This window comes from Rhinatrema bivittatum, chromosome 7 (assembly GCF_901001135.1).
Source record: "Rhinatrema bivittatum chromosome 7, aRhiBiv1.1, whole genome shotgun sequence".
In the NCBI taxonomy this organism is placed as follows: Eukaryota; Metazoa; Chordata; class Amphibia; order Gymnophiona; family Rhinatrematidae; genus Rhinatrema; species Rhinatrema bivittatum.
The window spans coordinates 154932584-154954766 of record NC_042621.1 but is presented as its reverse complement, the minus strand read 5'-3'; the positions used below and the strand labels follow the sequence as shown (position 1 = coordinate 154954766).

Sequence of the window (22183 nt, the reverse complement as noted above, 5' to 3'; positions counted from 1 at the left end):
ACCTCCTGAGTTATATGAATGACACTACAGTAGTGCATTTCTGTGGTTACAGTAAACCTGACTAGATGACAAGGTCCCTGTATTGGAAAGACCAATATTAGCATATTATCTTTGTTTACAGGATTCCCATTCCACTCCATCTTCATGGAAATCAAGGAGCCCATCTCTATAGGGTTCTATATGCAAACAAACTTAAAGCATCATACCAAAGAGCCCATATTCGTTTGCTGTAATTGAAACTTGCTCCATTCAAATCAGGATTATTCTTTATTCCTACAGAGTTAATTAAACACAATAAGATTGTTGCAAGCATGGACCTTTAGACCGAGGCAGGGTTGATGCAATCTGCAGGGAGGAGCCCTGCAGGTCCCCACCATCAGCAGGCAGACACGGATGAGACAGATGTCCAACTGGAGCTTTGCATCTACCAACCTATGTTCCCCTTGGGTGGAGCCTTTGGGTGCTGGGGCCATCAGGTCTTAAGTGGAGGTCTCTGCTGGTGGAGAGATCTGTCAAGGTATTTGGGTAGGAGCAGGAGTAAAGGAGGCATAGCCAAAGGTAGCCTATGGTTGGAGGCAGGCGGCGGTCAGGAATTTCCAGGAGTCAGGCAGTGGTCAGTGGCAGGCAGCAGGTAAGAATGTCCGAGAGGCAGGCAGTGGTCAATGGCAGGCTGCAAGTAAGAATGTCCACATGCCGAGGTCAATACTGGGTATCCATCCTTAGAGAAGTAGAGACAGATAGGCAGGGCAGGAAGTCAAGGAACAGAACAGGCAGGCAAGGAACCATAGAAGAACTGAAGACAAAAGACAAGGACCACTGGGACTGAAGACATGGAATGCAGGAGCTGGAGAATGACAATGAAGCATGCTGAGGCAACTCACACTACAGGAACATGGGGAGACCAGAAGAGTGACATCATCTAGAGGCGCCTTGAGCCCTTTTCCCTCCATGGGCCCTTTATAGCTGGAGAGTCAGTCACGCGTGCATCTTAGGAGCGGGGGTCAGATGATGCCAGTGATATCATGCTACATTGGAGAGCGGCAGTTTGCCATGTTAATCACAAATGGGCAGACAGCATACATTTCAAAAATCAATTGTATTTATTAAAAGAATTATTGCAAGAGTAAGGAAGCAAAAGGAAAAATTGGCTCAGAAAACTAATACGAGCACTCTATATTTTTCTGAGGGACTGGGGATTCTGCTCTGAAGCTCTGCCTGTCATAATAAAGCAAAATGCCACTCATTTTATTTCCTCTTTTATTACTATTTTATATCTTTCTTTGCTATCCACCCTTTACATCCTGAATGCCTTTTTATGGTAATTGTAGCTCTCTATACATGCTGACATTATACAGTCTTGGGCACATGCCTGCCCCAGTGCTGGGTTCTTGCTTGTCATCTGACATATGGACAAGAGTATGGCCTTCTAGAGTTTTCTACCATGCTCACAGCCGCGAAGACTCTTGAGAGGCTGGCCGCTTCGGGAGCGGAGATGAGGCTCAGCTGGGAGGTGAGTTCGGCAGTTCACAGGGACAGCCTGCAGACTGCCAAGCGCAACAAAGACTATGCAAAAAACACTTTCCTTAATGTATTACAAACATTGAATTGAGAAATGGACTAGCGATTGGGCATCCTAATTAAAAATAAATGCTGTCTCTTTATTTAATGCTATCCCTTCCCAAGTATTATTTCGTGAATGTTCCTTTCATCCGCAGCCCTTTGAATTCTGTTCAGTGTTTACAGAATTAAGTGGACAATGTTTAAAATCATGTCTTACAAAGACCTTGTTGTGATTGCCATGAATGAGTTTCTTTCGCTGTAGCAGCCCAATATGATTTGCAGGAGGAGAGGGGAGGGGAATCTAGCAATAGAAGCCTACTTTCTTTCTCATATTAGGGAATTCTTTGGCAGATTTCAGTGCTTTATAGAAGATCCTAAAAGCTTTTTACATAACTTGCATGCCTTTGCATGTGATCTGGCCCTTTAAGAGGAAGCTCTTAGCCTCCCTGAAGGGGGGATTGAGAAGAAAAGACTGAGCTAAACTGCTGCTACAAGAATACTAAGCCTGAGCTAGCTGGCAAGCATGGCAACATCGTACCCTCTTCCCGAGGGCTTCACTGAGCTAGAAGTGTTTGCTATTGGCACCATTCTGCTGGCGGAAGGTAGGCAGGGGCTCCAGGTCCCATCTCCCATGCCATCATCATAACCCCCCAAGCAATAAACATGGTAAAAAGGTCCTGGCGCTTTTTTTTCTAAAGAAAGCAAACATGCACCAGTGCTGAAAGGATGCAACAGGGAACACGCACATCTTTTGTAGCAATTCCAGTGGTCAGAGGATGATATTCTGGGCAATAGTTATAGCTACGGGGACGTAGGATTTTATTGTCTTTGAAAATACAAGTGGTTGAAATGATGGAAAACTCCCTTCTGTTCATTTTTTTTTTTTACCATATTATTTTTAACTGCAGTTGTGTTTATTGTATTTTCCATTAATGAAAAGTCATGTATTTTCCACTGAAGTGTTGCACACTGTACCTCTCTCTCTTTCCTGGTGCCGACAAGTTGCCATGCATATGGGAAACACGGCTATTGGTCTAAGGGCAAGGAGAAGGGTTGCCACCTTCTGTAGAAATGGATTTACACTGTTATTGCTGGGGACTTCAAAAAGTTTTGCTTGTCTCCCAGATTAAGAAAAAAAAAAAAGCATGTGTGAGTCTTATAGTCGTCTTTCCACAGTGGAGTTATAGAGGATGACTTAAATTCGACTAATGTAACTGAAGAGCAGATAGGTTTCTCTGCTTGGCTTGAAAGGCTGAAACAATTTTCCTATGTTCTACCTATAGTAGCTCATCAAGTTATATGTACCTTGGGGTTTGCAACACAAAGTATGTGGCTGGTAGTCGTGAGCCTTAATTTAATTTTATAATGCCTCTGAATTTACAAATTAGCCACATCTGAAGTCCTTACTCAGTGATTCTTGTCTGGGAAATCTGTGCACATGTTGCGCCTTTAGCAAGGAAGAATGTGGAAAATGAGTGATGAGAAAAGAGGAGATGCCTGTTTTGCCTTATGCTGTTAAAAATGTCCCTTCATACAAATGAAGGATTGGGATTTAATGTTAACTATCATGTGTGGGCTCTGCTCTGCACTGGGGTGATTCCAGATGGCTCCCTGTACTTGTGGATTTGTGCTGAAATTGTTCTGTCAAGCATACATTGTGTCGTGATGGTAGCAAATATTTTGCTGTTTTGCAGCTCTGCTTGGGTTCCTTTTGAATGGCTTAACAATCCTTTCTTTCTACAAAATCAAAGAGCTCAGAACTCCTAATAACCTCCTCATTTTCAGTCTTGCAGTGGCTGATACTGGGCTCTGCATCAACGCTTTCATCGCAGCCTTTTCTAGCTTCCTGAGGTACAGTACTAGCTCATATATTTATGCTTAATTAGTTCATGTGGTTTCTCAAATTGAGAAAAAAAAGACAAGGGTAATCCAGAAGGAAAAAAAAATTATGAAATCATCCATCTAGCATCAAGACTTTCTTCAGTTGAAAAATCTTTTAAGGATGTTAGTTGTATTTTCGATTGAGTTTGAAATTATACAGCAACCAGCCATGAGTCCCTGATTTGATGAAAAAAAAAACCAATAATTGAGCAAAAATTTGATGACATTACAATTAGGGCTACAAATCATCCATAGACCTGAATTACACAGGTCTATGGATGATTTGCCAAACATTGGGGCCAATATACTAAGCTGTGAATGGCATCACCAACTTGTTTTCATGCTTTAAAATGAAAAATAGCATATGTAATTATGTATGTAAAATTTGGTGAGCACTATTTGCCCTTTTAGCTTACATAACTTAGGGCCTCATTTTCCAAGCACTTTACCGCGTGCGATAAATTCGCAAATCACGTTAACAGCTGTTAACGCGATTGCAAATTAGTCATTTGGTATTCAGGGGGCGGAGCATATGTAAAGCGGGAACCTGTGTGGCGAAACAGCCGCAGTGTTAGCGCGGCTAATAACTACAACTCCAACCTCGCGTTATGGGCGAGAGAGAGAGAGAGAGAGAGAGAGAGAGAGAGAGAGAGAGAGAGAGAGAGAGAGAGAGAGAGAGAGAGAGAGAGAGAGAGAGAGAGAGAGACTTACTATAGTGCCTATGCCCTACATAGGTATTTCAATCCCTATGGGAGGGCTACCTACTAACTCGGGGTGGGGATTAGGTATGAGCGTCGGGGGTTGGGGGCCACTTTTGCATTCCACATGAGACCTACGGACAGAACAGTGGTCTCTAGTGCAGATTTGCTGGCCGTCGGAGTGAGGACGCTCACTCCAAGCGGAGATTTGGCCAACATTCTCTCCACCTAGCATGTTGTTGCCCAGGTAGAGTGTCCATCAAGCTAGGTAGAGAGAACGTTGCCCAAACCACTTCTTGGAGTGAGCGTCCTCACTCCGACGGCCAGCAAATCTGCACTAGAGACCACTGTTCTGTCCGTAGGTCTCATGTGGAATGCGAAAGTGGCCCCCAACCCCCGACGCTCATACCTAATCCCCACCCCGAGTTAGTAGGTAGCCCTCCCATAGGGATTGAAATACCTATGTAGGGCATAGGCACTATAGTAAGTCTCTCTCTCTCTCTCTCTCTCTCTCTCTCTCTCTCTCTCTCTCTCTCTCTCTCTCTCTCTCTCTCTCTCTCTCTCTCTCTCTCTCTCTCTCACAGCAAATATCATGCACCGCGATGAAAGAATCATCGTGCAGTGGGAAAACATCGTGTGCGGCGCTAATGTTTTCGCGAATGGCGAAAACATCACCGCACATGATGTTTCCCCACTGCACGAAAGAAGCCTCATTTGCATTGGTAACGCCCCCTAATGCGTTACCAATGCGATATTGGAAAATAAGACCCTTAGTGTTTGCAAATCCATTTACAAAAATTATGCTAAATCGCTAATGAGCTGAAAATCCACATGCAAATCAACTCATTAGTAATCCAGCATTAACATAGGACAAATTACACACCTGAGCAAGATGTAGTTAAGATATTTTGAGATATAAATCAAATTTCCATAGTATTTAAATGAGTCAGCACCACAAGAAAACTTCCCATGATACTCATTTTGGTGAAAATGTTCACCATTCAGTACATCAACTCCATAATCTTGTAATAGGCCAGCCTTTTTGACACAGTAAACATCTTTATTGTGCTGGGACTATTTTTTCATTTCTGAGATGCACATTTGTTTGGCATTTTGAACTGGAGCTTTTCTCCCACTTTGTGTCTATGTAAAAATCCCTTAGTGAATCAGGTACTAAATGGCAAAACTGGCATATTCAGTGACTTAGCTGCTCCAGAAAATGCCAGAAAAATAATTTACAAAAATGTTCCAATATGGTTGAGAAAAAAATGCCTAATGCTTCTTGATGAGTTGAAATAAAAACTATTTATTGATTAACAGTGCAAAATTCTGCAGCACTAGTAATCTGTAGAGTCCCTAGGCAAGGCTTCTCAAATTTTTCCAGTTGACTCCACAGTCACTTGAGTTTTCAGGGTATCCACAATGAATATGCATGAGATAAATTGGACTCCGATGAAGGTGAAGTACATTTATCTCATTTTCATTGAAAAACTATACAAAAATGTTTTTCAAACCTTTAAAATTATTTTAAAAAATTTTTGCAAGTGAACCAATGATTAAAACAGACCTCGAGCAATGAAAACACTGAATAACATAAAATTTCCAGTATACGTGAGGTGATATGAAGGTCTCAATTAAATGACTTGATTTCCAGATATTAGAACATGATTTTGTAACTCTGAGTTTTGAATTATTTAAGTATACCTGCAGTGGGGTTTTTTTTTTAACATTTTGATTGATTCGTTGCCAAGGAATTTGTTTGGACTATTTGTTGTAACTTTTAAGTTATCCATCTAGATGGCTTTTGAATATCGACCTCTGAATGACTAAGATTAGGAAAAGGTGAGCTCTAGTAGCTGTGCTTTCCTGTTGTCAGATACAGCTACACACAGTGTTACTGTATCCAAAATTCTCGAATACTTCATTGCATTGTAAATTTGCTGTAATACAGTGGCACTGAGAACACACAGTATAATTGTAACATTTATTGCAAAGCAAACTCTGTGCAAGCACTCTGTTACCAGAGATTTTTAAAGTACAGACAAACACAAGACACAGTCTGACTAGGAAAGACAGCACCAGGTTCATTTTAGGCATTAGGCAGTCAATCACTAGCAATGGTTGTTCAGCAGAGTGCATCTGTGTGTGCATGACTGCCATGTGACAGTTTCCACACCAGAGTGTGTGGATGGGTGTGTGTGTGTGTGTGAGACAGTAGTGAAAAGAGGAGTACATACACTAACACACTGCTTATAAAAATAAATCATTTTCCATAGGCAGTGAGCACTCCTAGTGAATACCACATTTTTATCATGCTACAGCCAATAGGATGAAAGGGAAAGTGATGTGAAAAAAGGAAAGGGACCTCAAAGTGAAAATCCCAGTTCACCTGGTAGCACTAATAGTACTCCCCCTCCCAAGCTAGTGAGAGATTTTTTTTTTCTTGGGTGAAAAATACAGGGCCAGGGCCAGTTAAAGGAAGTACTGTCAAGCAAGAAGTTGAGACAGGAAGATGTGCTGCCAAGGGCAGAAGAAGGCAGTCAGTGGAGGGTCAACTCAAAAAAACTGTCTTAATACGATGTATGATCAACTGTAGTTAATAGGTAAACATCATATTTATTAGCTGAATATAACTACCACTATGTAGTCTATATTAGATGAAGTGAGGAAACCTCATGGAAATGGCGAGCTTCTTTATGTGATAGCCCGCCAGTTGCCAGCTTAGAGGCTTTACAGTCACTAGAAAAACTACGACTGTGTTTTTCAACTTTTAATCATCGGTTTTCCCCACTTAAATATTAGTCCATTCATTAAGGAAAATTTTTTAGGAAACTCTCATTTTAGTTTGTTATTTTTTAAGCAGTAATGGAACACTTATCATAGCAGGACTTGAACACCATCTGAAACCGCACGGCCTGACATGGCTCGTGTTTCTTAAGGCTTCATCAGGGGCAGTGAAGTTGGATTCAGTGTCTACAGTGAAAGAGCAAATAATGCCGGTGACATATATATATTAGGTTCAAAAGTTATCATATATCGTTGTCTAAATAATACATACATTCCTGGTATCTGCCAAGCTACATATTCTGCTACTTGGTCTCAGCTTTTAGTGAACGACAAGATCCACCATTTTTTTGACCATTTAAAACATTTACTGATTTACAAAAGAACCAATCAGAAAGCAAGACTGAAAAATCAGTGGACCAATCAAAGATTATATCAACAAAGACCATTCAATACTATCATTCAAACCTTGCGGTGATTGGGATGCGAGTGTAAAAATCCACCATTGCTCGCGATAGTTGAGTAAATAGTTGAGATCACCTCCACGTTGACTTTTGACTACTTTTTCTAAAATTTCCATTTTAGCTGGTCAAAAGTGTGGTTAGCATCAATACAATGGCTAACAATCGGAGCTTCAAGGTTGCTTCAAGGTTGCTCAACTCTTGGAACAGGGATCCCACTACCCAAACAAAATCATAAATGACATAAAGAAAAAAATAAAAAAAGGGGAGGGTCTAAATATGCAAAACTAAATTATAAGTGGGGGGAGGGGGTTAGAGCAGAGAACATCTTGAATAGTCCATTTTTTAGAAAAGTCTTTTGTTTTGGTATTAGTGACTGCCCAATGGTGTTCCATTCAGATCCTTGATCTTACTTCTGATCTGAAAAAGATTTTGCAATCAACTGCTTCTCCTCCAGTTCTTCCTTTCTCTCTTGTACACCTAATGGTTTGCCTAGTTGTTGCCAGAAGGAAATTCACCAGGTGGTCTCTGTCTTTCCTTCAGCACCTTTCCTATTGGTTGTCCATATATCAGAAGGAGCAGTGAAAAGGCAAGCCAAAACTTTATTAACAAAGTTTTTAGGAAGCTTAGAAAAGAAGTCAGCCTTGGGTAGCTCCAAAAATGTGCTATACTGACTCCCTGCAAGAACAAAAAGGGCACAAGGGTGGCATGCCAGTGATAGCTTCAAGCATGCTCCCTGTGCACATCGCCCCCATGTACAATTCACCATGAAAGGTCTCCATAGCACTTCTGTGTTAATTCACTATAAAAGCTTTTCCATCTTGGTCCTACCCCATCTCCCAATAGAGAGCGCTAAACTGTATCTAGGTGAGAGACCAAGGCAAGATAATGATCTCTATGGAGCAACAGATTGTAAATTTTCTGTTGCGGTAACACTTCAAAGGCTACTGGTGAGAACTCATGTAGCCTGCTTAGGCTTTGGGATGGGGTTGGGGGAGTGGATGGCAGGGGGGCTCTGATGATGGGATCACTATGCAGGTCCGGAGGAGGGGGGGGGTGGAAGGTAGGCAGGGACCTCTGGTCTGAGGAGACCCTCCTGGTAAAGTGGACAGTATCATGGGTGCACAGTTGGCAATCGTGTGAAAGGCCCCGGCTAGGAATGTTTAGTCTGTTACCCTAGTTCTCAGTGCCAATTTGGCAGGCTGCACCCATGAATTGCAGCCTTGCTTTATAAGGTGGCTGACCTTGGTGATTCCGGCTGAGGCAAATCGACCCTATACCACAGGGAACTCCAAATCTCCACACCTAGAGCAAGGTTGTAGAGGAGGGGCTCTTCCTGGTAGTTTCCCATGGAGGTCAGTCAATCTTCTTGAGGCGGAAATCATGCGCCAAGACTTAATAAGGTCTCAATAGAAAGGCGGCAGCACTAGGACGTGACCAGTGTACCCTTCTGGTTTTATTACAAAGAGCTGCCAGACGTACTGCAACCCGCCCAACTGACGAAAATAAAAAGAAACCAGCGGGTGCCACCGAGGAGGGGGATGTGCATATAGAAATCTCTGCAGGGTGTGGAGTTGGAAGGTGTGTACCTGAATTTTCAAGCACATGAGGTCTTGTTCACCTTCCTTCACAGGAAGGGGCAAAACTCCTGCAGAGACCCAGTGCTTTTTCCCAGCCCAGAAGAAGCCCAGCAGCTTCCTCTGGGTACAAGTGAGAAACACCGCTGGGGAGCTCAGTCAGTCAGTCAGTGCCACAGCATGCTGGACACCTGCTGTTCACCATTAAGACTCTCCTGCGGTAGGACACCAGCCATAGCAGTCCTGACCATGACCCCAGGTGAGCGTCCACCTTCTCCAGTTCTTGCCAATTCACTAAGACTGCAGTTTCCTCTGTGGTAAGATGGACCCCAGGTATTTTATGGTTTCCCAGCTCCATGAAAAATTATCAACAGTGCTTGGGTCAAGGTCCTCCTGCTGCAGTCCTATCAGAAGACCAGTGATTTTCGTCCAGTTGATCTTGGCAGAGGATGCGGATGAATACACCCGCTTGCAGGCTCGCATCCTTTCCAGATCAAGTGGATCCTGGATCATGAGGAGCATGTCATTGGCGTAGGCAGATAGAGTGACCTGGAGTCTGGGTTCCTGCAGCACTAAGCCAGTGAATTCCCTGCGCAGAAGGCACAGGAAAGGCTCAATGGCCAGCACATACAGTTGCCCGGACAAGGGGCAGCCCTGACATACTCCCCTCCCGAAAACCAGAGGTACTGTTAGGGACCAGTTCACTTTAACTAAGCACTCGGTGGATGAATACAGGAGGCGGAGAAGACTAGGGGTGTGCATTCGGATTGACCGCATTAGTAAAACGCAACTCATATTTTTTTTTTTACTTAAAAAATTGATTCGACATAAACGATCGGATTTCCCACATATCGAACATAGATATGTTCGATATGTGGGAAATCGCGATTATTGAGCCAAAATAAAAATATAAACCCCCTCACCCTCCTTAATCCCCCCCCCCCCGACTTACCACAACTCCCTGGTGATGGAGCGAGGAGTGAGGACGCCATTTCTGCAATCCTTGGCGAGAAGCATGTGACGTCGGCGGCACGTCGAGTGACGCCGGCGTCACGTGATTCCCGGCTCGTTCGCGCCGGACGGCTCGTTCGGCCCAAAAAGAACTTTTGGCCAGCTTGGGGGGGCCTCCTGACCCCCCCAATCGCTCCCCGGGGTCCCGGGAGCGATTTCTCCCTCTTGGGCCATTGGCTGCCATTAATCAAAATGGCGCCAGAGGCGCTTTGCCCTTACCATGTGACAGGGGCTACCAGTGCCATTGGTCGGCCCCTATCACATGGAAGGAGCAATGGATGGCCCTCGCCATTTTCTAAGATGGCGCCGGCCGTTCATTGCTCCCACCATATGACAGGGGCCGACCAATGGCACCAGTAGCCCCTGTCACATGGTAAGGGCAAAGGGCCACTGACGCCATTTTGATTCCTGGCAGGCCCAATGGCCCGAGAGCAGGAGATCACTCCCGGGACCCCTGCTGACCACCAGAGCTTTCAGTAAGTCTTGGGGGGGATTGGGATGGTGGGGGGGGGGGTTTGTAATTAAGTAAATTTGAAGGGTTGGGTTTGGGCTTTTTTAAATAAATGTGCCCCTCCCCCCACGCTAACCCAAAAAAATGAATTTTTCCCAAATTTCAGGAAAAGTCCGTTTCGGGATTCGGGTCTCCTGAACCAGGACGAATTAGTCAATTTCATTGAAATTGCCTAATTCTTTCTAAGCGAATGCACATCCCTATTGCCAGGTAGTTATGAAAGAACAAGCACACTTTGTTGAAAAAACATTTCGGACAAGAGTGGTCAAGTTCAGTCAAGGGCTTCAAACAGAGTTTTCAGGACTACCAATATATGTGAAATGTAATTAAAGGTTATCCTTATAGGATTCCTAGATGTACACTGCTTAGCATGGATGATTAATTTGTATTAGCGGTAGACATAAACAATATATGCAAATTACCTGATTCTAATCTTTAGCTTTCATTTGCTTTTCTGCATTGCCATCAGATAGATGACATTGTCCAATAACACTTCCAGGTCCATCATGATGAAAGAGCTTCGAGCTACAAAAATATCCCACTCATACAGGACTGGAGAGAAGCTCGGATACCTATTTTAAAAAATAAGTCCTTTCTCCCTCTCCTCTGAAAAAATTATTGTCCACTATAAATATAAAAATGCACACTACTTTTTTTTTTCCAAATTTTGTACTATCATTGACAATTAACAGTGAGCCATTTAGCCAGATTACAGGCTGCCTAGTTTGCCCTGTCAGAGACTGATCATTATATTAGGATTGTAAATAAGGGGTTAAAATTTAGTTTCTTACTTTTGTAGGGTGCTGGCCTTTTAATATAGCAGGCACAAGGGAAAAATAAAGAGAGAATACTTTTGCAGTTGCTGCTCTTTTCCTCCTGTTCAATATTTATTTATTTATTTTATTTATTTAAAAACCTTTCTATACCGTCGCTAAGTTATATACCATCACAACGGTTTACAAATAGGCACATAGACTAAGGTATGTAATGTAGGTCATCGTACATTCTAACAGGTACCAATAATGTTTGGTTTCAATTTCATAAATAAAATCAATATTTGAGCAAGGTTGGTCTAGTCCAGGTATATTATTGAGTTACTATCTCTTTGAGATATTACTTCTTAAATATAATCAAGCGGGTTTGTCTTCAGGGAGATGACTAATCACTGCAGTCACAATCCCCATACTGACAACTGGGGTGGTGGGTTGGGTGGAAGAGAAGCAAGAAGTTGCAGCAGCAGCCAATCAGAGGTGACAAAAACAGCAGGGCACAAGTCCCACCCATGAAGCCCACAAAAACACGAGTTGAAAAAAAAAAAAAGCCCAATAATAAGCTACCCGTGAATTAAAAAAAAAATCTAATTGCTAAAGCCCAAACTCACAGTAAATAAGTGAGATTGGCAACACTGAAGGTGATCCACATTGACAACATCCTGCAAAATAAGTGAGAGGGTTTCCACCAGGAACAGGAACTGTCAGGAGAACTGTTGAGGCAAGGTAGGCTGCAACCCCTCACACAGAAGGATGCTTATAGGTTTGCCATGATGTATGATAGGCTAGCCATAGGTGAAAGGGAGTACTGTCCTCTGCTCCAACTCTCAACCTCAGTGTAAGGAAATGTTGTTGCACAGGGTGCAGGAATGGGAATGTCGCATGCAGAGAGAATGAGGATGCAATAGAGGAAATAGTGGGCAACCCACAGAAAAGAGTCAGTGGGAGCAGTCAGCTGCCATTTCCTACCCACCTATATTTTCCCTACCCCCTTCTGTGGCCAAGGCAGAACTCTCCTTTTTAAAACAGGCCATAGTTATAGCAGTTGGCAGCAGAGGAGATCACCATCTCCCAGCAAAGAAGACACCAATACAAATACCAGTTGTACTTTAACTGGCACAGTCCATAAATGACGTGATCCATTAGCACAGGGATGGCCAACTTCGGTTCTCGAGTGCCACCAACAGGCCTGGGTTTCAGGTTATCTGCAATTAATATGCATAAGTTAAATTTGCATGTGCTACCTCCCTTGTAAGCAAATATATCCCATGCATATTCATTGTGGATATCCAGAAAACCTGGACTATTTGTGGCTTTCAAGGATCAGAATTGGCCACACCTGCATTAGCATATTAGGTACGCAAGGCCACTATCTGACCATACCTTGCCAATGTAGCCTAGAGTTTCCTGTCTTTCCCACCAACCAATATGCCTAGTAAATATATATTCTCAATGGCAGGGTTACTCCATGAAGTTAGCAAGTAGCACATTTAAACAAATCAAAGAAAATGTTTTCACTCAACGAACAATTAAGCTCTGGAATTCATAGCTATTTATTTATTTATTTATTTTAAAACTCTTCTATACCGTCATTAAGTTAATTCACCATCACAATGGTTTACAGAAAGGCACAATAAAAAACTATGATTGGTATAGATTACAAATTATACATGTGCCAACATAGAATGGTAACATTTTTAATAAGAGAGACTATGTGTTAATTAAAGCTTATATGTCGGTTAGGAAACTGTTAAGTGCTTCAAATCTACGTTTAATATGTATTTGGAGATATAAAAGAAAAAAATTGTTTGCTTGGTGCATCCTTGTCTATCGACTGTTTTCCTCCCTCTCTTTGTCTTTATAAAAAGCTTGTTTAAAAAGCCAGGTTTTCAGATTAGTTTTAAATAGTTTTAAATTTCTCTGCAGCCTTATTTCGAGTGGCATGGAGTTCCATAGAACAGGTCCAGATAGCGACAGTGCTCTCTCCCTTACCTGAGTGAGGCGTGCTGATTTAACAGAAGGAATAGTTAGTAGAGCTTTATTGGCAGATCTAAGGTTTCTGTATGGTACATGTACGCGCAGTGCTGTGTTAAGCCAGTCGGCCTTTTCATCATGGATTAGTTTATGAATTATACAATGTGCCTTGTATTGTATTCTTTATTCAACTGGAAGCCAGTGTAGTTCAGCAAGTGTTCCTATAATGTGGTCTCTTTTCTTTTTGCCTGTCAAAATTCTAGCAGCGGAATTTTGCAATATTTGGAGTGGTCTAATGGTAACTTGAGGTAGCCCTAATAGCAGAGTTACAGTAGTCTGTGCTTGCGAATATCATTGCCTGTAGAACTGTGTGAAACTTATTCAGCGTTAGCAGGGGTTTCAGTCTTCTAAGGACCATTAGTTTGGCATAACCTTCTTTTAATTTTTGTGAAATGTGTTGTTTCATGTTTAGTTGAGGGTCAATTATTAACCCTAGATTCTGTATTTTTATTGCTAACTCCATGGTTTGATTATTTTTTATTGCAATTTTAGGTTGTATAGGGTGTATATTTTTTTGTTCTTGGTGTAAGAATTCAGTTTTAACAATGTTTATTACCAGTTCCATTTGGTTTAGGAGTTGTTTTATTATTTCAAGATACATATTGGCTAGTTTCATTGTTTCTTCACTACTGTTACGATGGGTAACAGTAGTTGTATGTCGTCAGCGCATATGTAATGTATGATTCTGTTGTTATTTAGGAGAGTTGTGGGTTGATCCTTGGACCAGTGGCAGATGACCATGCCCCCAGGGGAAGATCCTGAGAGCTACCACCGGTCAGGCTCAGAGTTAGGAGACAGACACACACTAGTTCTTTTATTAGACACTATACTGAATCACCAGAGGTGGCAGTAGTGAGATGGAATTCCCGGCTGAGCTGTAGTCCCTCAGATACTGGAACAGCGATCCCTGGAAGCTGAGCTGTAGAGAAACTGAAATATAGTGAGTAGGCAGGGTATGCAGAGTTCATATACTGAACCTGATGGCAACACTCACACAATGTCTCATAGAAGCCCAGGAGCTGGAATGTATAGGTCCTCGAGGATCAAGTACCTGGTTCCAGGGAAAGCTCTGAGAGAGCGATGGTAACTCGCTGATGTAGTTGGCAGTGATGACTTCCAGGCAGAAGAGAATATGGAGCAAGTCTAGGAACGAGGGCCCTCGAGGATCGAGTACCAGTTCCAGACTGTCACCTGAAAAACAAAGGAAAGAGTGAGGCCCCCCGAGGAGCAGGTACCCCTGGTAAGTCCGAAGAGGCAGAGTAGCTTAGGTAGAGTAACCCGTGTACCATAACCTTTGCTAACTTGATGTGTTAGCAAATTCTAAAACCTTATATATCTGTCACGGGTGACGTCATCTCAGGGGGACACCCCTGAGGTTCGCGCCATCACCGGTACTTCAGTCGGGGCCGCGCCACACACGCCCCTAGGCCTCCAGGAACATGGCAGGTTGCAGCATCTAGCCGGTCCGGGGACGCCGGAGGACTTTGGCAGAAGGACGCCGTGGCAGCCAATCTTCCCACGGGCGAAGAGGGAGGCGCCAAAGAGGTAAGGAGGACGGTGAGAGGGCGTCGGGAACTGACGGACACAACAGATTCCAAGTCCTGCGAGTAGGTGACATACTGGGAAGAGGTAAATGTTAAAGAGTGTTGCAGACAGGGCTGATCCCTGTGGGACTCCTGTTTGTAGTTTGACTTTATCTGATAGTGTGTTTTTGATTTGTACTTGGAAACATCTATTGCTTAAGTATGACTCAAACCAGTTTATTGTTTTGTTATTAAGTCCTATTTCTTTTAGTCTATTGATTAGTATTTTGTGATTTACAGTGTCAAATGCTGCAAAGAGATCCAATAGAACCAGAATGGAATGTGTTCCTATATCAAAGCCTCTTAAGATATTGTCTGATAGAGCTAGTAGTAATGTCTCAGTACTGTAGTATTTGCGGAATCCATGTTGTGCAGGATATATGTTATTACTTTCTAAGTACACCTGAATTTTTTATGTACACCTGAATTCTTATTGACTGTAAAGCTTGTTGCTGATTTATTGTTTATTGTAAACCGAGGTGATGTTATTAACGTGCCGCGGTATATAAAAAATCACGAAATAAATAAATAAATAAGTGCTTTGATAGTTGTTTTTGGACTGTTTTTTAAATTAGTTTGGCTATTAGGGGTAAGTTGGAGACTGGTCTATAGTTGCTCAGATTTAGGGGGTCAAGGTTCTTTTTCTAGAGGATGTGGTTAAGGCAGTTAGTGTAGCTGGATTTAAAAAAGGTTTGGAAAAGTTTCTAGAGGAGAAATACATAAACTTCTATTAATCAATAAAGAATTGCCACTGTTTGTTACCAGTAATAGTAGCCTGGGATCTATTTAATGTTTGAGTACTTGCCAAGTACTTGTGACTTGGATTGGCCACTGTTGGAAACAGGATACTGAGCTTAATGGACCATTGATCTGACCCATATTCTTGTGTTCTCATTCACAATTGATACCAGAGTTAGTGAAAAAGTTGTTGTTTCTGAAAAAAAAATATTGTTGGATTGCAAGGAACTGCAGATGGATCTTGTGAAACTAGGAGAATGGGCAACTGAGTGGCAAATAAAATTTAATGTACAAAAGTGCACATAGGGAAAAATAATCCCAACTACAGGTACTGTAGTTCTGTTTTGGGAGTAACTACCCAGGAAAAGGACCTCAGAGTCCTTGTGGGCAATACATTGAAATCTCCTGCTCAGGGCATGTTGGTGGTTGAAAAAGCAAATAGAATGTTAGAAATGATCTGAAAAAGAATGGAGAATAAAACAGAAAATATCATATTGCAGTTTAACCTGCAGCTGGATGTACATTTTAGTGCACACACTTTACTGCTGATACAGCATGGTGTTTTGCACTTAAAAAATGTGCATACACGTTTGCACCCTGTTGTAGATCTGCTCTTCCAGAGGGGAGGAGTTGGCAATCTGTTATCGTGCTCCTCCTGTAGGGGGAGGAGTTAGCAGTCAGTTATGGATCTCTTCCTGAAGAGGGAGGAGTTAACAATCTGTTATCAATCCTTGCTGCTAGGCGTAGCAATCTGTTGTAAGTCCGCCAGGGAGTTAGCAATCTGTTATGGATCACCCTGCCAAGGGGAAGAGCTAACATTTATAATACTCCGTAGGCAGAGTTAATGATCTGTGGTGGGTTGGCTTCCCACAGAGTGGCAGTCATATAATACCGCTCTAGTAGTGTAAGGAATGAACACTTGAGGTGAACTGGTGAATCCCTGGGCCGATGGCAGATGCCAGCGCCCCCAGGAGGATATCCTGAGAGGGACCACCAGCTAGGCTGGAGTATGGAGACAAACACAGATAATTCTTTATTAGACAGGAAGTAGAACCAGCAGAGGTGACAGTAGTGAGCTGATGTGCCCGGCAGGGCTGAAGTCCCTCAGATACTGGAATTGCGGTCTCTGGTTTGCTGAGCTGTAGAAAGCGACTATAGGTAGTGAATAGAGAGGGAATGCTGGATACATAACCAGTAGTAGATGATACAGATATCTAAAATTGTGAGTGTAATGGCTTCTATGCAACAGAGAGTCTTCAGTATATTCAGGAACAGGAGCTGTAGGAGAGTGCTGGTTCCTATATGCAGTCTGGAATGAGAACTCACAATATCTGTGTATGAGATGGCTTATGGAATAGAAGAGAGTCTGGAGGGTTTTAGGAACATGGGCCCTCATGCAGCGAGTACCAGTTCCTATATGCAATCTATAATAGTAATGCACAAGATATAGGTATATAATAGCTTCTGATATAGAAGATATGATAGCTTCTGAAATAGAAAAGAGTTGAGAAGGGATTTAGGAACATGGGCCCTCGTGGAGCGAGTACCAGTTCGTATCTGCAATCTGCAGTAATGACTCATGATCTCCGTACCTGCGATAACATCTTAGACAGAAGGGAGTCTTCGGAGATTAGGAACATGGGCCCTCGTGGAGCGAGTACCAGTTCGTATCTGCAATCTGCAGTAATGACTCATGATCTCCGTACCTGCGATAACATCTTAGACAGAAGGGAGTCTTCGGAGATTAGGAACATAGGCCCTCATGGAGCGAGTACCGGTTCCTATCTGTAGAACTCACTCTGTTCACGTCTGCGATCGCTTCCAGGTAGTAAGGAGTCTTCTGAGCATTCAGGGACGTAGGCCCTCATGGAGCGAGTACTGGATCCCATCTTAGCAATCTGAAATCAAGAAGAGAGAGTGGGCCCCCCTAGGTGGAGGCAGAGCAGCGGAGAAAGAATTCCCCTTGCTAATTTGATTCGTAGAAGCAAGCAAAGACCTTTTAAGGTGGAAGCGGATGACGTCACTACGGGGGGGCGCCCCTGAGGTTCGTGCCCTTGCCGGTACAAACTCTGGAGCGCGCGCGCGCCCTTACGTCATCAGAAACATGGCGGATCCGCAGTGTCAGGCCAGCCCAGGGATTCCAGGAAGAATGACGAGGAGAAGCTGCGGCAGCATCTGTCCGTCAGACCCGAAGGGAGTCGCCACTAAGGTAGAGAGGGTGGAGCGAGGGCGAGAACAGGCACGAATGCAACACACCCTCAAATGAAAATCCCTTGTTAATGATGGCATTAGCTATTAACCCCCTCCCCTTCCCCCATATGCAGAGAGGTATGCTAGCTTAACTGGTGTTTTCTTAGCTCTGAAAACTTAACTCCTAGTAAGAAGTGGAGTAAAGTTTCCAGGTTAATGTCAGTCTACAGGTGGAAACTGCCAGAGCCTGTAATAGGGTTTTATGCACAGAAAATATGCTTTGTGCATGATTTTTGTATATAAAATATGAATTATGTACACAAAAAATGCTTTCTGCACTGAAAACATTTTAAATGTGCATTAATGCGTTACCAATGCGATATTGGAAAATGAGGCCCTTAGTCTCCAAATCACTGATGTTTTATCAGAAAATTCATCCATTGTTCCAAAGTACTACCACATCAATGTTTACTGCATGTGTGGTCATAGGCTGATACTACTACAAAAGCTCTATCTTCATTTAAATACAGTATTTCAAAACATTTTGTTTGCATTTAATTAATGCACTCATGCATTACTCATTTTTTTATTGCATGCTAATTTTTATTGCACACTAATTTGATTTTGCACTCCACTAGATGGGTTTTTACATGTACTAAAAATGTGCATATTAAATCAAAATGGCATAGAAAATGGAAAAAAAAACCCAGCAAACAAAACGAACTTTCTTTGGCTGCACACCCTGTATTTCTTGCAGCTGTGTAATTTAAGCAAACTTTGAAATTTCAGCAGGAAATTTGATGTTTGTATTGTGATTTGTACCCCGCTTTCTTTGAATTGTTTATTTGTAATTAGAAAGTTAACCACATTTAAAACCTTTGGTATGATTACACTTTAATATTCTCAAAAGTTATATATCCATCAACTTAAAAAAAAATGTATTTAAGAATCAAGCAAATGCTTCATTTATTGTCTGAGATGTCTTTTTTTATTGGCCATTGGTATACTTAATAAATTGCTAAGGGTGAAGTTCTTCTGTACAGATGCCTGTTCAAATTTAAATGGCGAAGACGTGTTCGGTTTGACCAGCTGTTTATTTCTTGGTTCAGTTTTGAAATAGAGAGTCTAGTTTTGGAATAATGCTTACAGACCTTTAATATTTATTTGTAGGTATTGGCCCTATGGTACTAAAGGTTGCCAGGCTCATGGATTTCAGGGATTTGTTGCAGCATTATCCAGCATCAGCTTCTGTGCAGCAATTGCTTGGGATCGGTATAACCAGTATTGTACTAGTAAGTTTCCATCACCATAAGCAGCATTTTACTTCAGGAATGGTTTTATCTTGTATCCTAGTACTAATTTATATGTAATTAACCAAGTCCTACATTTTCTTTAAGGTGAAATAAAAACAAACATATTACAAATTATAGTAACTCTAGAGATGCAAAGGATAAAATTAAACATTTACACATGATGTTTGTGATAATCTAGAGGAGGGCTTAAAACCCAGGAGAACCATTAGTAGAAAATCCTTCCTCATCCCAAGAAGGTAATGTGAGCAAAATATGCCTGGAAACCAACGCATGAAGCCACAAACAGCTTTGCAAATTCAATTTTACACATAAAAATGGCAAATCATATGTTTAATTGCATTTACAAACTTTTTCATGATCAGCTTGCCACTCTTACACATGACATTTTGTGTTTGTGAAGCCGTCAACAAAACTTATGATATATCACAAATGAGCTGGAAAATCATGCAAATGAGCTCATTCACAATTCAGCCATAGCAAAAGTTCTCTCGAAAAGTTTTGGAAAAGCAATATTTTTGTGAAATTTTACTACACATTTGGGAGGTGTAGATTAGGTTTTTGCAAAAAAAAAAAAAAAAAAATGTCTGCAATTTAAGATGGAATTTTTCACAAAATATAGCCTCACAAAGCAATAATATTATTATTTAAAGGAGCCAGCAACATGCAAAAATATTTTTTCACATGTTATTGACCCATTTCTACAAAGTTATTCATAACTTTGTACTTTAGGTTCATTATCAGTTAAACTGTTAAACATGAGTACCCAATAATACCATTAATTTCTACAACTTATTTAATTTAGGAACCTATTGAAATAAAACTTAGTGTGGGCTTGCAAAAGCATTTCATAGACATATTAGAAAGTCACTTAATGAGTAATGCAAATAAGATTTAATGTGCTTGTTGTAAAAAGATGTCAGAAATAGCATGCCCACAGCTATTCTTGTACACTGCATATTCTAAAGTAAAACAGGTCCTAACCAGATGGAGGCACACCTTCAGTGGCCCGCCTGATTCAAAAGCTTACAGCACTGCTATCGGCTAAGTGATTTTGTTTCTATATAATTATACATCTTCCTCTCTTAGAAGAACATTTTAAGATCTGTGCGCATTTGCCGGCGTGCAAAATGGATGAGGCATTTAAAAATATACACGCTTATATTAGCATATACACGCGTATGTTTTAAAATCAACAATTTGCACATAATGGGCGCACAATTTCATATTGATGCGTGCATGTGCGTTCAAATGCCACCTTGCTCGCGTAATTTTACTTGCCAAGTACACTGATGCTAGAACCCATTTTCCCAGTCCATTCCCATGTTACCCAGTTAACCAATTGGCTTTCCTAACACCCTCTTTTACTTTGCCTACCTTTAACCAGTTAGGCGAGACACCCTAAACCTCACAAATGGGCCGATACAGTACAGTGAGCTCTGACGGAGCGCACTGTTAACCCTCTATTGGACGCGCTTTTTCGACGCGCTAACGTTACCCTTTATTCAGTAAGGGGCCAAAAACGCGCGTCCAACTCCCCAAACCTAATCATGCCCGCAACATGCAAATGCATGTTGATGGCCCTATTAGGTATTCCCGCGCGATTCAGAAAACAAAATGTGCAGCTAAGCCGCACATTTTGCTTTCAGAAATTAGCGCCTACCCAAAGGTAGGCGCTAATTTCTTCGGGCACCGGGAAAGTGCAGAGAAAAGCAGTGAAAACTGTTTTTCTGTGCACCCTCCGACTTAATATCATGGCGATATTAAATCGGAGGTCCCAAAAGTTGCCAAAAGTAAAAAAAAAAAAAAAAAATTTTGAAGTCGGCCCGCAGCTCGCGGGTCGAAAACCGGACCTCAATTTTGCCGGCGTCCGGTTTCCAAACCCATGGCTGTCAATGGGCTCGAGAACCGACGCCGGCAAAATTGAGCATCGGCTGTCAAACCAAACCCGCTGACAGCCGCCGCTCCTTTTACCTGTTTTTACCACCGGGCCTAATTTGAATTCTGAATCGCGAGCACAGGAGAGTGGCTTGAGCGGGCATTTGCCCACTCTCCCGCGGACTTTACTGTATCGGCCTGTAAGTAGCCTATTTTTTTTTTTATTTCGTGACTTACACGTCATTCATAGCAGAAGTAAATGTACGTGATAGGGAACCCTGGTGTGTGCTTGTGCATGTAAATAGGTACACACAGAAATCGTGTCTCTGCTCCAGTCCGCCCATTCCCCGCCCATGCCCTGCCCAAATCACGCCCTCGCCCCACTCATTCTAGCAAAAATTATTTTTGTGTGTATACCGGGAGATATGCACATTCCCTCACAGGTTTTAAAATCCGTATGGTGCACACCTCGCCAAGTTATACGTATCTCCCAGCTTTAGCACGCATAGGGCTTTTAAAATTGACCAGTTAGTGTGTACTTTAGTTTTGTGCTCTGATGTTAATCTTTTTATCCAGTCTTTTCTCCTGCATAGTTTTTAATAATTTTCCCTCTCTTAGTGTGTATCTTTAGAAGATTTTTTTCTGCTGTTAAATCCCTTCTCCTGCATCTGAGATTATTAACCTGGGCAATCCCATCTGTACATTTTCAGAGTGAACTGATAATTATAAATAGCTTTCTGTGCTTCTTTGCTTGGAATAAGCTGTCGTTTCTTTATTTTTTTTATAATATTCCTTTTTAAAAGCTGTTGTCCATTAGAGATGTGATTTGGCCGAACCTATAGGTTCGGCCTTCATTATCGGTCCGCTGCGGGAAATTTCATTTTCCTGCGGTTCGGGCTGATTTTATTTCAGCTGCCCCCAAAACAAAAATCAAAACCCGTCCCAACCCTTCAAATTTAATTAATTACAACCCCCAAAACTTGCCGAAAGTCCCTGGTTGTCCAGCTGGGGTCCCAGGAGCGTTCTCCCACTCTTAGGCCATCAGCTGCCAGTAATCAAAATGGCTCCAATGGCCCTTTGCCCTTACCATGTGACAGGGGCTACCAGTGCTATTGGCCAGCCTCTGTCACATGGTAGGAGCAATGGACATCCAGGGGGGGGGGGGCTCGCAATTAATTCAATTTGAGGGGTTAGGGT

General features: G+C 42.2%; 1 protein-coding gene across 2 annotated transcripts in view; it reads left to right on the top strand.

Moving 5' to 3' along the window:
- Positions 1–2076: 2076 nt before the first annotated feature.
- The window catches only part of RGR (retinal G protein coupled receptor), a 75790-nt gene continuing 55683 nt past the window's right edge, over positions 2077–22183 (top strand). For both annotated transcript variants that reach the window (XM_029610650.1, XM_029610649.1), the window contains exons 1-3: positions 2077–2162; positions 3255–3411; positions 18969–19090. In XM_029610650.1, coding sequence (XP_029466510.1) covers positions 2084–2162; positions 3255–3411; positions 18969–19090 — 358 coding nt within the window. In that variant the 5' untranslated portion in view covers positions 2077–2083. The remainder of the gene's footprint in view (positions 2163–3254; positions 3412–18968; positions 19091–22183) is intronic.